This window comes from Urocampus carinirostris, chromosome 3, assembly GCF_059441175.1.
Source record: "Urocampus carinirostris isolate Australia breed hairy pipefish chromosome 3, RoL_Ucar_1.0, whole genome shotgun sequence".
Lineage (NCBI taxonomy): Eukaryota > Metazoa > Chordata > Actinopteri > Syngnathiformes > Syngnathidae > Urocampus > Urocampus carinirostris.
Genome location: NC_142351.1, coordinates 9,914,654 through 9,932,374, shown reverse-complemented (window position 1 = coordinate 9,932,374; position 17,721 = coordinate 9,914,654). Strand labels below are relative to the sequence as shown.

Here is a 17,721-nt window from a genome sequence, read left to right as displayed (position 1 = left end):
ACATACTGAAAACCAATTTTAAACAGGACAAAAAAAACAGGAACAATACCGTACAGGAAATACCAACAGGGACAGGACCGAGTCGAAACCCACGTCCTGCACGTTAAGCAGCCGTCTGGCGTGAAATGATAGGAAGCCAGAGGCTGACGAGATTGATACCAATTGCCCGAGTAGATATCAGACAGATGGGGTCTGTATCGGACAGGACGGGACAGACAGGATAGATAATGAATCAGGATATTGAAAATAAACAGGACAAACTAGATGGGAACGAAAACTGGAGAACATAGTAAACAGGACAAAAATAGACGGAAACAAACTGAAAACCAATTTTAAACAGGACCAAAAAAAAAATGGGAACAATACCATACAGGAAATACCAACAGGGACAGGACCGAGTCGAAACCCACGTCATGCACGTTAAGCAGCCGTCTGGCGTGAAATGATAGGAGGCCAGAGGCCGACGAGATCGATACCAATTGCCCGAGTAGATATCAGACAGATGGGGTCTGTATCGGACAGGACAGGACAGACAGGATAGATAATGAATCAGGATATTAAAAATAAACAGGACAAACTAGACGGAAACGAAAACTGGAGAACATAATAAACAGGACAAAAATAGACGGAAACATACTGAAAACCAATTTTAAACAGGACCAAAAAAAACGGGAACAATACCGTACAAGAAATACCAACAGGGACAGGACCGAGTCGAAACCCTCGTCATGCACGTTAAGCAGCCGTCTGGCGTGAAATGATAGGAGGCCAGAGGCCGACGAGATCGATACCAATTGCCCGAGTAGATATCAGACAGATGGGGTCTGTATCGGACAGGGCGGGACAGACAGGATAGATAATGAATCAGGATATTGAAAATAAACAGGACAAACTAGACGGGAACGAAAACTGGAGAACATAATAAACAGGACAAAAATAGACGGAAACATACTGAAAACCAATTTTAAACAGGACAAAAAAAAACGGGAACAATACCGTACAGGAAATACCAACAGGGACAGGACCGAGTCCAAACCCACGTCCTGCACGTTAAGCAGCCGTCTGGCGTGAAATGATAGGAGGCCAGAGGCCGACGAGATCGATACCAATTGCCCGAGTAGATATCAGACAGATGGGGTCTGTATCGGACAGGACGGGACAGACAGGATAGATAATGAATCAGGATATTGAAAATAAACAGGACAAACTAGACAGGAACGAAAACTGGAGAACATAATAAACAGGACAAAAATAGACGGAAACATACTGAAAACCAATTTTAAACAGGACCAAAAAAAACGGGAACAATACCGTACAGGAAATACCAACAGGGACAGGACCTAGTCGAAACCCACGTCATGCACGTTAAGCAGCCGTCTGGCGTGAAATGATAGGAGGCCAGAGGCCGACGAGATCGATACCAATTGCCCGAGTATATATCAGACAGATGGGGTCTGTATCGGACAGGACAGGACAGACAGGATAGATAATGAATCAGGATATTAAAAATAAACAGGACAAACTAGACGGAAACGAAACTGGAGAACATAATAAACAGGACAAAAATAGACGGAAACATACTGAAAACCAATTTTAAACAGGACAAAAAAAAACGGGAACAATACCGTACAGGAAATACCAACAGGGACAGGACCGAGTCGAAACCCACGTCATGCACGTTAAGCAGCCGTCTGGCGTGAAATGATAGGAGGCCAGAGGCCGACGAGATCGATACCAATTGCCCGAGTAGATATCAGACAGATGGGGTCTGTATCGGACAGGACAGGACAGACAGGATAGATAATGAATCAGGATATTAAAAATAAACAGGACAAACTAGACGGAAACGAAAACTGGAGAACATAATAAACAGGACAAAAATAGACGGAAACATACTGAAAACCAATTTTAAACAGGACCAAAAAAAACGGGAACAATACCGTACAAGAAATACCAACAGGGACAGGACCGAGTCGAAACCCTCGTCATGCACGTTAAGCAGCCGTCTGGCGTGAAATGATAGGAGGCCAGAGGCCGACGAGATCGATACCAATTGCCCGAGTAGATATCAGACAGATGGGGTCTGTATCGGACAGGGCGGGACAGACAGGATAGATAATGAATCAGGATATTGAAAATAAACAGGACAAACTAGACGGGAACGAAAACTGGAGAACATAATAAACAGGACAAAAATAGACGGAAACATACTGAAAACCAATTTTAAACAGGACAAAAAAAAACGGGAACAATACCGTACAGGAAATACCAACAGGGACAGGACCGAGTCCAAACCCACGTCCTGCACGTTAAGCAGCCGTCTGGCGTGAAATGATAGGAGGCCAGAGGCCGACGAGATCGATACCAATTGCCCGAGTAGATATCAGACAGATGGGGTCTGTATCGGACAGGACGGGACAGACAGGATAGATAATGAATCAGGATATTGAAAATAAACAGGACAAACTAGACAGGAACGAAAACTGGAGAACATAATAAACAGGACAAAAATAGACGGAAACATACTGAAAACCAATTTTAAACAGGACCAAAAAAAACGGGAACAATACCGTACAGGAAATACCAACAGGGACAGGACCTAGTCGAAACCCACGTCATGCACGTTAAGCAGCCGTCTGGCGTGAAATGATAGGAGGCCAGAGGCCGACGAGATCGATACCAATTGCCCGAGTATATATCAGACAGATGGGGTCTGTATCGGACAGGACAGGACAGACAGGATAGATAATGAATCAGGATATTAAAAATAAACAGGACAAACTAGACGGAAACGAAACTGGAGAACATAATAAACAGGACAAAAATAGACGGAAACATACTGAAAACCAATTTTAAACAGGACAAAAAAAAACGGGAACAATACCGTACAGGAAATACCAACAGGGACAGGACCGAGTCGAAACCCACGTCCTGCACGTTAAGCAGCCGTCTGGCGTGAAATGATAGGAAGCCAGAGGCTGACGAGATCGATACCAATTGCCCGAGTAAATACCAGACAGATGGGGTCTGTATCGGACAGGACGGACAGACAGGTTAGGTAATGAAACAGGATATAGAAAATAAACTGGACAAACTAGACAGGAACGAAAACTGGAGAGAATATTAAACAGGACAAAAATAAACAGGAACAATACCGGACAGGGAATACCAACAGGAAACAGGACCAAGTCAAAACCCACGTCTTGCGGTGCAGAAGTTCGTTGACGGGCTGACAAGGGAAGCGTGACGGCCCTGAGCTTAAAATAGACAGAAAGCCAATTTGTTAACTAGCCGCAGCTGGCGCCACACGGGTGGGGCCAATTGGGCGCCCTGGCAACCGTGACAGAAACATTGATTAAAAAGTGAACAATTTCAAGGGAACAGAAAGCGCTGCAAAAATAAATAAAAAGAAAATATATGAATAAAAAATACAAAGTATTTCTTTATTGCTACAGTGACAACGTTGGGGACGTGATCAATAACACTGCCATCCTGGAGCATAACACGGCGAGCAAAAGCACATGTGCCACTTTCAGGAATATGGTTCGTATCATGCTGTACTTCTCGACTTCTCGAAGTGAGCACTGGTTAAAACCAAAAAATTCAAATATATTTCAACAGTCTATCAAGAGGATCAAGAGATCAGACAGGAAAGGCTCGGAGTCTGTGACGGAGGAAAAGTTTGCCCTCCTCTTCTCGACAGAGCTCACCATTACAGGATGCGACACACCCTATAAAGTTCAGGTGTGTCCTTTACATTGTTTATGATTAAACTGTGTGCCAGATCCCATCTATCCATCCATTATCTGCACCGCTTATCCTCAGTAGGGTCGCGGGGGTGCTGGAGCCCATCCTAGCTATCTTGGACACCCTGAACTGGTTGCCAGCCAGTCGCAGGGCACACAGAGACAGACGATTCACTCGCTCATTCACACCTAGGGACAATTTGGACCGGCATGTTTTGGGAATGTGGGAGGAAACCGGAGTGCCCGAAGGAAACTGTCAGAGATAGACATTATCAAGACTCTTTGGTGGCTGTATTTACACAGATAAAATACATATATATTGTTAAAAACTAAAACGTGATAGCAGGAGCAAGTACTTACACGAGGCTTCCATGATGGTAGAAAGAGAAAAAAAAGAGACCGCCCCCAGAGAGGGCGTGGTTTATTATTCGTCAGTGTAACAGCACACACATGAGCACGACTTCAAAATAAAAGAATATAAGATTGATAAATGTACAAGAGATATAATTAGACTGATTATTGAAACATTGTTTTATGTGTGTGTGAGAAAGATTGTATTTGTATTTAGGAATATAAAAACAAGTTATTTACATAATAGAAAATTCTAAGAGATTAACATCCAAAACGGCCACCTTGAAAAAACCCACGCAAGCACAGGGAGAACATGCAAACTCCACACAGGAGGTTCGATCCCATGACTCAGAACTGTGCCTCACACGTGCTAACCACTCAAAATATATTTGACAAGGGCATGAGTTTTGTTATTTCAGCTGTCGACAAAATCACATTCACAATACAGTCATCAAAATCAACACGGGCAATATACAAGGTTCGAACGGGTGCTTGAAATCCTTGAAATAGCTTGAATTTTGATATTGTTTTCAAGGTTTGTGTGAAACGTGTTTAACTGTTTGAAATTGTTGCCATGTTTCACAACAAGTACATACATACAATCACACACACACACACATGATAGGCAGCCTTTCCAGCAGCCTTTCCAGCAGCTCCTTGTTATTTCGCTCTTTTTGTGATTTATTGTTTTAATTGTCTGCTTCTTTTTTCAGTGTTTTTCGTCCCGTTTGACAACTACACTTTGGATTACTTTCTATCCTATCGTTATGGGTTTTAACGCACAAAAATGCATTTATTCGAGGAATTAACCTCCTGTTAATCTGTTAATAAACAACAAAAGGATACTGCTGGAAGTGTGAATTTCCCTACGGGGATGAATAAAGTATCTCTCTCTCTCTCTCTCTCTCTCTCTCTCTCTCTCTCTCTCTCTCTCTCTCTCTCTCTCTCTCTCTCTCTCTCTTCCACCTAATTTCTCCCACTCTCTGTCTCTTTCACTCTCTGTGGCTCTCTTTTCCTCTGTGTCTTTTAACCTCTTTTGCTCTAACTTCCTTTTTTCCTTTTCTCTTTCTCTCTTCCTACCCTTCGCGCTTTCTTTTCTCTTTTCTCTCCTTCTGTCTTTCCATTTCTCTTTGGATTTCTTTCTTCCTCTCCCTTTTTTCTCCCCTCTCTCACAACTTTTTATCTTTTGTTTCTCACGCTCTCTCCCTCTCACTCTTTTTCTTTCTTTGTCCTGCCCTTCTCCTTTTCCATCCCTCTTTCTCTTATTTCTATATCTCTCTTTTTCTTCCTCTTTAATCTACTAGTCCGGCCCCCGACAGAATGTTTGTTCTATCGTGTGGCCCCCGAGTTAAAGTGAGTTTGACACCCCTGGTCAAAACCAATAAAGTAGAAACTTTTTTTGATGAGATATTATGTAATACGTACCACCATAACAAAATCACAATTTTAAATCCACAAATAAAAGCGCAGAATTGCAGTTGAAAGATCTTTATTGTCATTATATTATAATAATTATAATTTCCTTTGTATTGTCATTCTGTGTAACAATGTACACAGAACGAAATGTCGATACACCTGACCCGTTGTAGCGAGCCAATGCAGCCGCAGCCAACAGAGGGCGCCGCCATTTTACCAATGTTATAAGTCTTAGGTATGACTCGGCCGAGGCGCGAACCAGCGACATAGTACAACGAAATTGGAGCGCTTTTCATTTCAGTGTAAGAAAACAGTGTAGGGTGAGGCCCGCTAACTGCACGCTAACTGCACGCTATCATCGAGGATCCTCGGATTGAGCCAGGTCTCTGTTATGATTAAAATACAAGAGTCACAAATGTGTTGGTTTTTCACGAGTTGTAGCTCCAGGTCATCAGTTGAATGGGTTTGGGGGAGGGTAGGCTTAAGAAAGTTTCCTGCCTGCAGCCTCGCTATTGTTTTCCCTCCCAACACCACCTCAGTCTCTTCCTGGACCCAATAACAATCTCCGGAGGACACGGTGGTGATCAGCATTTCTTTGCGCTCTTCTGACTTTTCTCAGATGGATGCACTCTTCTGACTTTCATTGAATTCCCTTTCAATGTAATGAGCCACTAAATTACTAGTTGTTGCCGTGCTTTGCAGTTTGTTTTGGTGGACACATTGACTTCTGCGCCCAACCCGCTGTTTGACTGACATCATCAGCCTATCGCAGTCGCCCGCACACAGTCATACACCCAAAACCACAAAAAGACCCACCACCCCACCACACCTGCAAGATTTGCTATATGCTGTCTGCTGCAGAACACAATGCACGCTTTGTTGCTATCAATGACATTAAAGACAATGAAATTCAAAATCTGTGAAGCATCAAAACCGCGATTAGTGAGGGATTACTGTAAATCTAAATGTGAAGGAAATATTCTTGGGCCTATCTGTCTGCTTCAGTAAACCTCAATCAAGCGGGGAATGCTTGTGTCATTCCAGATGATTTCTTTACCACTCGTGGTTATTGTCCACGGCAGCCAAGACAACAACGCACTGGCTACCGTCATTTGGGATTGTGCATTCTCGGAGCCGGTAAGAAACATTTCCACTTACACACCTTACAGTAATACTATCCCCTAAAATTGCATCAGAATCCATTCATGGCTGTTGTCTGAACTGCAGTTTGGGCAGGGGCAAAGAAAAACTATGACGTCAACAACTGGTGCCTTCGTTTAGCACTCAACTATTTTAATAGCGTCCGTTCTTTATCCATAAATATAGAAGCAGGGTTCTGACGGTTGCTTGAAATCCTTGAAAATGCTTGCATTTTAGTGTTCTGTTTTCAATATTTAAAAAGTGCCTTCAATTTTAAGTTCAGTGCTTGTAAATGCTTTAGATTGTTGACATGTTTCTTGGAAGTCTGACTCCATAGACTACACATGAAATGAAAAAAAAAGAGAATAAAACAAGTCTGCCTAAAAATGACGCTGACAACCAATGTTCCCTGTAATTTTCCTTACGGGTCTGAGCGTTCACACAAAGTCGGTGAGCAACGCTTGAAACAACAGTGAGCAACCGTAATCCCAAGTGTGGCAAGATAATTCATGATCAAACATGTCCAAAACTTGACATCAAGTTACATTTTGCTGAGTTTCCGGCAACGCAAAATTATTTTTCTCTTTTGAATGAATTGACTCATGTACGATTGCCTCCAAACGCCATTTCTTTTTACAATTCTTTTACAAGATATCCATTTCTTTTTATTTCCTGATATATTTTGTCGCATAATATTAACATTTTTGGGGGCTTATTGAGTCGGTTGCACGATACAGAACTGTACTTAATCACATTTTTTTAGTTGAAGTACAATGTTGGCGACAAGAATGACTTGGTATAATTGGAAATTATTTGAATGCAACACAAACTTTTTCCTCTTTTTTCCCCTGTTCTTTTTTTCTATTTTTTTTAATTCCTTTAAAAAAATCTCATTGTGTTTATTTTTTCCGAGCTGTTACTTTTTTCTTTTTGTTCTCTATTTACTTTTTTTCCTTTGTTTCTTTCTTTTCTTTTTTTTCTGGCTTTTTTTTCTAAATGTTTCCTTCTTTTTTTTTTTCTTCCTTTTGTTTCTTTTTTTCTCAGCTTTTCACTACTTTTTCATTTTGGTATTTTTTTTTTTTCTGTTCTATTTCCCCCCTTCCTTTAAGTCATTTTGTGCACAATTTTACATAATATTTGGTCGTGTAGGGATTAAAGAAGCAAAAACAACCCGAAGAGCCGTTTGGGACCCGAGAGAGCCGCCGACTTTGTGTGAACGCTCAGACCCGGAAGGAAAATTACAGGGAACATTGGATAGGAGCATGTAAAACAAGCACAAAGTATGTGCTAGAATTTGGCCATGAAAATGTGTAAAAACCGTGAGATCTGAAGATACCTTTTCACGAAAATGCGAATGGATGTCTTTTACTGATGCTTCTTTATATCATCAGGACAGAGTGCCGTTCGTAGTGCCGGAGCGAGTGCCCTGGAAGCTCATGTGCAACACTCTCAACAGTAAATTCACCTCCGAGATCCAGACGCATCACAATCTGGACCACTACAACCAACACTTCCTTGCTCAGAAGATATTTAACAAACCAGACTTCAATGATGACTTCAGCAACATGATGGTGTCCTGGGCTCAGTTCAATAAGGTGCACACGCACGGTGATATGATTGATGGTGCACGGCTCAAACCCTTTTCCTTTTCCGGGGAATGGATCTGGTCACCATCATCCGCAGAACATAAGTTGCCAAACACAGTTGAAATATCAAATAAGTGAGAGTGGTGATGATGTCATCAAAAAGGGACATTCTGAGCTGAGTAAACACTAGAAAGATCGCCATCAAGTCCCAACTGCCATAGATAAAATAAACAAATTCTCTTCAACCTCAGATCTTTTAGCGATACATGATACTCTTTTAAAATACCGTATTTTCCGCACTATAAGGCGCACCGGGTTATAGGGCGCACCCCGAAAAATAGTTTTTGGTCCTATATTTTCCATACATAAGGCGCACCGGATTATAAGGAGCTACCAATGGAACGTGGACAAAACAGTCAGATAGTTCAGTCCAACTTATTACCCCCTTAACATTCCCAAAGCTTGCAAAGACGCAAATACGTGTCGAGAACACGTGCGGATGCGGTGTCCGTACGATGTCACTCAAATGCATCGTTCCATCATTCGGAAGGTTAAAGTCTTGGGATTCAAGAAATGCCAACCATTCCTTAGTTTCTATTTTCTTTTTCGCTCGCAACTTTACTGTATATATGACAATAAACACTTGGAATTGAGTTGAATTTAAAAATAGACACTCCATTCCATCCATTATCTGCACCGCTTATCACAGAAACATCGAGTTCAGTCCGAAACAAGATAAAGGGATAATATATATAGCTGGAGTAGCTCACCGAAGTCGTTGTGTTCATAATAATGTGCAGCCGTGGTCCTCTTATATCCGTGAGTTTAGTAAATCCAGGAGAATAAAATATTTACAAATACAAAATAGTAAAAAAATGCTTTCTGTATGCCGTCAGCCACGTGCTATACGCATTCATCTTTTTCGGCCAATTGCAGGCTTTGTTTTGCCGTTTAAGCCAATGGCAGCCTGTAAATGATAAAAAGGATCCGCCCCTTGACCTCCGAATAACTTTAGCCAATAGTGATGGATTCAAATGATGATTGACACATTGGTTAGCCAATGAAACGCCGGTAAATAAATCCCAGCATACACCGCAAACTACTTCGCCTTCGGGGGAAAATCGAGCCGGCAGCTGCTTGCCTTAGTTGCAAGACTTTGCGAATTAATATTGATCCATAAATAAGGTGCACTGTATTATAAGGCGCATGGTCAGCTTTTGAAAAAATAAAGGCTTTTAGGTGCGCCTTATAGTGCGGAAAATACGGTACAATGACATGCAAAATCAAACCCTGAATTTAGAAACTAAAATAAAACCGTGTAAATCTCAACTCTACCTATGCCTTTAACGGGGCTTATCTATAATTGGACGAATCTGTTTGATTAAGATGGAAAGTTCATATTTGGTGCCCGCAAGCCAATCAGATTTTGTGAAACCGGTGATGTTACCCAACGCCTGCTAGCAGGCGTTCAGAAGCCAACTCGGTATCTGATTGGATCCCGATCTATGATAAACAAGACTGTTTGTGCAGAGACAAAGAAGAACAATGATGGGTGTATAATAACAGTGTCTGAAATAACGTCTGCCTGGACGCCTGGGGCATGCATCTTTTACGTCGGGCGTACAACTTACAAAACGTCTCCGTCCGGGTGGCTGACAACTTTTTCAAGAAAGAAAAAAAAATCTTTCGTTTTTATTTTTTCAATTCGAACGTTTGCTTTATTCTGATTTCGAAATCTTTGTATGGTTTAGAAATTTAGAAATCTCGGTTTGTTTGGCAATTTGCATACTCGGCAGCCAATCAGAAGCCTGCATCGAATAACTTCGTGCTTCCGGACTTTCCAGAGCCTTATAAGGTCGTGCATTTGCATATCATATTCGAATGTAGACGCACAGAGAAGACAAGAAAAATGGATAAGTGGTTAGGAATCAAGCCAAAACCTCTGCCCCAGAAGAAAGATTCAAAAGAAGCTAACAAAATTTATGACGCTACAAAACGTGAACATACATTAAAAGCATCGTGGAAAGAGGAGTTCACGTGGCTTGTAGCAGACGACGCGACGCAAACATTGTATGAATGAAGATGAGTAAATACAGGTACATACTGATGGCAGATGGAAAACAGCGATGTCATATACATGCAATGAAAGTTATAAGTAGATTTATAATAAACTTAATTTTAAAGTGTTGTTCAGTTATATATTCTGATTATCAATCCTTAATATCTTGCAACAATAGGTTTTATTGAGATGAGTCATCTTATTGTGTTTCAAGTTGTGAAAAATGGGGCAGGAAACTTTATGGCCGGGCAGGCAACTTTTCACAGTTGTCTGCCCTGGTGTCCGCTAACTTTTTGTCATGAGTTTCAGACACTGATAATAATTTTAAAAAGTCAGCAAGAGAGAAGCTCGACCCGATCCAAAAGTAATGATTGACATTTTAGACCTGACCAGCCTAAAATTCAGATCAAGTCTTACCTCTAGGCTGAAAGTGGCGGACAAAACTATTTCTCTCTTGCAAAAGGCTTGCCCGGTTTGGAGTTGTCCAAAATTTGGCTATTACAGGCACAGTCTCCGTAGCTGGTTCTATTATTATTATTATTCATCTAAAACATACATTGGGCGGGTGCAAGTGTCCTCTGCTGCGGCCGCGGTACAACAACACAGACAAGCGTACAAGTGTGTGTGTTTAAAAATACGGCAGCAAAACAAAAACGGATAAAACAAAATTTAAAAAAGGAGTTTTTTTCTTTTTTTTTTTAAATGTTGAAATAGTTTTGATTCAACTTCAAGATAGTGTTTGGCCTGTTCAAAAATATTTTCAGTTCTTAAAGTTTGAAGTCTGAAATGCGCATTATGACAAAAGGTTCTTGGGGTCAGTGTTCCCTCTAAGCTGCGCGCGTGCGCAATTGCGCACTGCTCGCACATTCTCTGCGCACAAGAAAATCTAGCCGGCGCACAAAAATCAGGGCTCAAAATTACTAATTAAGAAGCGACTCAAGTCAAAGTTACAGTGCATGGAGGTAGAAATACACGGGATCCCCTGACGTTGTGTCCTAAATGCGGTATTTTGAAGTCGAGTCGAAGTCGAACGAAGTTGAGTAAAGTCAGTAGAGTTTGTCGAGAACCGGCTTCTTCGGCTCGGCCCACTAAAAGGAACCGGCTCTTTCGGGTCCTAAACGGCTCTTCAGGTTGTTTTTGCTTCTTTAATCCAAAAATGACCAAATATTATGTAAAATTATGCACAAAATGACTTAAAAGAAGGGGGGGAATAGAACAAAAAAGAAAAAAAATACCAAAATGAAAAAGTAGTGAAAAGCTGAGAAAAAAAGAAACAAAAGAGAGAAAAAAAGAAGGAAAAATTTAGAAAAAGCCAGAAAAAAAAGAAAAGAAAGAAATGTAGGAAAAAAGTAAATAGAGAACAAAAACAAAAAGTAACAGTTCGGAAAAAATTAACACAATTAGATTTTTTTTTTAAAGGAATTTTTAAAAATGTAGAAAAAAAAACACGGAAAAAAATAGAAAAAGTTTGTGTTGCGTTCAAATAATTTCTAATTATATCAGGTGAATCTTGTTGCCAACATTGTACTTCCACTAAAAAAATGTGATTAAATACAGTTGTGTATCGTGCAACCGACTCAATAAGCCCCCAAAAATGTTAGTAGTATGCGACAAAAGATACCAGGAAAAAAAAGAAATGGATATCTTGTGAAAGAATTGTAAGAAGAAACAATAGTACATGAGTCAATTCATTCAAAAGAGAAAAACAATTTTGCATTGCCGGAAACTCAGCAAAATGTCACTTGATGTCAAGTTTTGGACATGTTTGATAATGAATTATCTTGCCCCACTTGGGATTACTGTTGCTCACTGTTGTTTCAAGCGTTGCTCACCGACTTTGTGTGAACGCTCAGACCCGTAAGGAAAATTACAGGGAACATTGCTTGGGGTTCCAATACTTTTGCTCATTCATAATAACATTCATGGAAATATAACAATATTGTTTTTGTTTTTCAAGGAAGTGCTCCCCGGTCGGCTTTTTACCTTCTGGCAATGGTTCGAAGGAGTGATTGACCTGACCAAAAAACACCTGAGGACATACTGGAGTGACGGGTAGGGACCTTGTTCCTGGGTTTTGCAGTCCATTTTAGCAGATCGTGACTTAACAAACTTTTCATCTTTCCTAAAGTCTAATCTTTGGCTTCATTGGCAAGCAGCACCTTCATCTGATTCTCAAAGAGAGGCCCAACGGAACCTTTTTACTGCGCTTTAGCGACTCGGAAATCGGTGGCATCACTATCGCTTACGTGGCTGCGGCTGAGTGTGAGTAAAGACGGGCTCTATTTAAATATTTAAGGAACAGTGTTCTCGTTTGCCCGCGTCCTGGACGCATCATTTTTGCTGGGGACGCTTAGTCTCAAATCACCTTTTTGCCACAAAATTGTCATTATTACCCGATTACCGTAAATTCCGGACCATAAGCCGCTACTTTTTTCCCAAACTTTCAACCCTGCGGCTTATTCAGTGATGCGGCTAATTTACAAAAGGTAAGATTTAAACTGCAACCTCTTAGCTTGTGCACAAATTAAATTAGCGTAGACATATACACATAAGCCGCAGGGTTGAACGTTTGGGAAAAAAAGTAGCGGCTAATAGTCCGGAATTTACGGTACCTAGATTCTTGAATTGATTATAATCTGAATAACAGTACTAGACATATACGATCCCTACCTAAATAGTGTTTCCCATCCAGCTCAGTAGCCTAGATGGTAAGGCGCCCGCTTTGAGACTGGGAGGTCGGTGGTTCGCGCCCCGGCCGAGTCATTCCTAAGACTTAAAAAGTGGTCGGCGGCGCCCTCTGTTGGCTGCGGCTGCATCGGCTCGCTACAACGGGTCAGGTGCAATCGACATTTTGTTCTGTGTACATTGTTACACAGAATGACAATACAAGGAAATTATTTATTTTTATTTATTTATTTATAGAATTTTGTGAGACCCCAGTGGGTGGACAGTCTTGGGGGGTGGGAGCATGACCCCGTGTCGGCCATCCGGGCAGATGTTTTGTTGTATGCCCGACGTAAAAGGTAAATAAAATAACATGAATAAAGTTTGAGTTTACTCTCTGTGCAGTTTCTTTTCGTTTTTTACCTTTGGGATCCATGGCAGATCACACACACACACACACACGCCAGTTTGCTACCTGTAACCCTGCCCCTCAAATCAGGACACAGAGGACACGGGACTCAAAGAAGAAACCAAACAAAGGAGAAATGCGGGTATTTAGGTGGTGGCGATTTAGGTTAAGGATTCAATGTAGCCTAATGAAGTGGAGTAAGAGTACATTTCTTCTTTACAAATCTACTCAAGTAAAAAGTATAGTGATTTAAAAATACACCCAGAAGTAGAAAATGTCCCATAACTTGATTTTATTGACTCAAGGTATCAGGAAACCAGCAGAAGGGAACAATAAATGAAGTAGGGTGGATTCCTGACTTCATCCCCATCAACTTGTTTTGTGCTTCCTTTTATAATTTGAATGATAAGTAGATTGCACTTTATCGCTGTTTTTTTTTAATTCCTGTGATTTATTTACCGTAAATTCCGGACTATAGAGCGCACCCACTACATTTCGGGAGGAAAACCGATTTTGTACATATACAAGCCGCGCCGCATGCGCCCACATTGAAAATACGCAATACGAACACGAAATTAACTCTTATCCGATACAGTCCAAAAAACACAGCTGGCATAATGAACGGAAAATGATACCGGTAGTTATCATTTAATGCAGACCTGCAGAGTCCGGGTGCCAGTTGAAAGTAATCCAAGGAAAAAAGTGTATATTTCCAAAGGTAAGGGTGGGAAAAATATATATCCACTATTGTCGGCCGCGTCCACAAACACGTCTCACCTTTACTCCACTTCCCGTCAGCCCGGGTTTGCCCCGCCCCTTCTTTCTCATTTGCTCGTACAAAACATATCAGAATAAGTTTCTAAAATAAATACATTACAAAAGTATACAGTTGCAAATACATATTATACACGGTTACACATATTTACAAAGAAAGACGGTACCCCGAGAGAGTTTTCAAAGCTTTAATAATAATATTATAACTTTCATCCCAAACCGTGCCTGTGAAGGGTAGCAAAACGCTACTAGCAACACGCTCGCAACACAGTAAACAGCTTTGTTAAAAAAACATACTGTACTTGGAGTAAGCACGGGAAACCATCCTTATCTTCCTCTTTATACCTGACGTCATCAAAGTCGTCTTCCTTCAATATGGGAAAGAGACTTTGTCATAAACGTGGTCCCACGCTCCCTTATTTAAAAACACGCTAGCATCTCGCTCGCAAAGTAATTCCTATATCGGACTACTTGACTGCGTTTAGCTTGAAAGTTGCGTCATGTGCCTTTCTCTTTGTAATTAGCATGATGAGGATATGTCGACGCTAATTTAATTTGTGCACAAGCTAAGAAGTTGCACTCTAAATCTTACCTTTTGTTCTCGAGCGTTGCTTGGCCGCATCACTGAATAAGCCGCAGGGTTGAAAGTTTGGGGGAAAAGTAGCGGCTTATAGTCCGTTAACTTTTATATGGCTACTTGACTTTATGAGTGTTCCAAGGATTTGATTTTGCTTCCTCTAGTGGGGGAACACAAACAGATCATCAAGAACATCCAACCCTTCACCAAGAGAGACCTCGACATCCGGAGCCTTGGAGACCGCATCCGAGACATCAGCGAAATCACGTTCCTTTACCCTGATTTTCCAAAACATGACGTTTTCAAAAAGTACTATTCGGGTAATGCTTTCATCTCCTTTCCCCTTTTAAAATGTGGCAAACACTTTTCTTGAAATATTGTTTTCTATTACAGAGCCCCAAACGTCCACAAGTGGCGGATACATCCCGGTGTCACTACACACTAAAGTAGGAATGTAAGCTCCAGCCGCCAATGGGATTTACATTATACCTGTGTTAGCATGTACAGTACCAGTGTTCATTTTACCTGTGAAAAGTGATGAAATAATTACCGTATTTTCCGCACTATAAGGCGCACCGTGTTATAAGGCGCACCTTCAATGAATGATGTATTTTAAAACTTTTTCCATACATAAGGCGCACCGCATTATAAGGCGCTATAAGGGCATGCTGGTTTAAGATCAGGTACCGGTAATTGTGCAATTTTGTAATCCTGTGCAGTCCTTCGAGACATTTTTGTGATTAAGGGCTATATAAATAAATGTGACTTGACTTGGCTACAGTAGAGGATGTAGTTACGTTATGCAACCATTAGATGGTGCCGCGCTCAAGGGAATGTCAACAAAACAGTCAGATAGGTCAGTCAAACTTTATTAATAGATAACAAACAAGCTTTCCACAACTCCATTCACTCCCAAAATGAATAAACAGCCGTTTTATTATTTTCTCTGAGGTAAAGCATTATCGTGACACATCTTTAACATCTTTGAACAACAGCAAGGCATAACATTTTACTTTTCCTCCATTTAGTCAACACGCAAAAAACGGTCTGATACTGTTATGGTAAATGAAACGTTAGTGCAATCGCAATATAGTGACACTCGTAATGTGCAAAAACAACAAGTGCAAAACAATAACAATAAAGCAATAACATTAAAACTGTAAAATGTAAAACGTAAAGACACAAAAGAAAAACATAAAGCTCGCTCTATCAGCTCCTCATCTACGAATCCCTCGAATTCTTCTGCAGTGTTCGAATTGCTGCTGCTCTCTTTCCGTGTTCTACTGCGTGACTGATCGCCTTGAGTTTAAACTCTGCGTTGTAAGCGTGTCTCTGAATAGGAGCCATTTCAGGGTCTTTATACAAACGCACAAATAAAAGAGGATCGTTGTTTAATATTTCCTAGTATGCACAGCGCACTTCTTCTACGCGAAAAATGGAGTCGGTGGCTGCTTCTCTTAGTTGCGAGACCTTGCAATTCAATATTGATCCATATATAAGGCGCACCGGATTATCAGGCGCATAGTCAGCTTTTTTTTAAAAAATCAGATTTTATGTGCGCCTTATAGTGCGGAAAATACGGTATATAAATCTATATTTTCATTCAGTTTTAATCATCACAGTTAATTGGTAATACAAAGCAGTTATCACTTCAGATTTTTCAGTTCACAATATTGTACATTATACAAAATACTTAAAATACTGCCATCCACTTAACTGTCTTTAGCAGTGAAAGCATGGACCGGCTCTTTCGGGTCCTAAACGACTCTTCAGGTTGTTTTTGCTTCTTTCATCCCTATGTGACGAAATACTATGTAAAATTATTCACAAAATGACTTAAAGGAAGGGGGAATAGAACAAAAAAGGAAAAATACCAAAATGAAAAAGTAGTGAAAACCTGAGAAAAAAAGAAACAAAAGGAAGAGAAAAAAGAAAGAAAAATTCAGAAAAAAGCCAGAAAAAAAGAAAAGAAAGAAACAAAGGAAAAAAAGCTGTCACGTGGACCGGACCAGAACGGAGGCAGGAGGCAGGAAGGATGAACTTATTCGTGTTAACGATCAATACTTTTATTTAGCAAAATAAAAGTCGTCCAATACTCAGGGACAAAACAAAACAAAAAACAGGCGTACAAGCAAACAGGAACTTAGACTAGGAATACTAACAAAACAGGCTTTAACTCCAAACGTGCAAACACAGGTTTCCTCAAGACAGACAGAACAGAATAATGCAGAACAGAAAACGCAAATGAACCAGCCCCCGCAATACCCACAACCCACCCTTAAGTAGCACACGCAAATTAGCTGATCTACTACAGCCGGTGCCCAGGGGGCAGGGCCAGCCCGTCGCCACGGCGACCATGCTGGACACGACAAAAGGAAATGGAGAACAAAAAGAAAAAAAGAAACAGCTAGGAAAAATAAACACAATGAGGAATTAAATTTTAAAAAAATAGAAAAAAACAAGGAAAAAGATGAAAAGGTTTGTGTCGCATTCAAATCATTTTCCATTTTTTTATTATTTTGCAGGGAGAGCGCTTCAGTGGCCACTGATACTGCCAGCGTTTCACAACATACTGAACGCCTCCACAACCCTGCCACTTTTCAAGTGTACGTCATGTCCAATACATTCATTGTTATGCAATAAGTTTCCAAGTTTTCTGTTGTCGAACTGAAACCGAAAAGCCAGATAACTAGACTTTAGAGCAGAGATGTCAAACTCAATTGCACAAGGGGCCAAAATTCAAAACACACTTAATGTCGCGGGCCAACCAGGATAAACATTTATTGAACACACTTAAACTGAATGTTTTTGGAACATAAATATGAATAAAAACAGACAAGAATATTACATTTAAACCTTAAATCACTTATACAGTATTTATTATTTTGCTGTAAATAAAAATATCTTGTTAAATTATACATCTTAGAACTTAAATTAAACAACTTAACATTAAAATAACATTCAAATTCCTTTGCTATGTCAATGTCTCATCTCATCTC

General features: G+C 40.5%; 1 protein-coding gene across 1 annotated transcript in view; it reads left to right on the top strand.

Moving 5' to 3' along the window:
- The window catches only part of stat6 (signal transducer and activator of transcription 6, interleukin-4 induced), a 57,618-nt gene that overhangs the window by 30,003 nt on the left and 9,894 nt on the right, over positions 1–17,721 (top strand). The window contains exons 10-18 of the mRNA XM_088330597.1: positions 3,456–3,543; positions 3,622–3,744; positions 6,558–6,650; positions 8,045–8,248; positions 12,256–12,350; positions 12,427–12,560; positions 14,887–15,042; positions 15,116–15,176; positions 17,248–17,328. Coding sequence (XP_088186723.1) covers positions 3,456–3,543; positions 3,622–3,744; positions 6,558–6,650; positions 8,045–8,248; positions 12,256–12,350; positions 12,427–12,560; positions 14,887–15,042; positions 15,116–15,176; positions 17,248–17,328 — 1,035 coding nt within the window. The remainder of the gene's footprint in view (positions 1–3,455; positions 3,544–3,621; positions 3,745–6,557; positions 6,651–8,044; positions 8,249–12,255; positions 12,351–12,426; positions 12,561–14,886; positions 15,043–15,115; positions 15,177–17,247; positions 17,329–17,721) is intronic.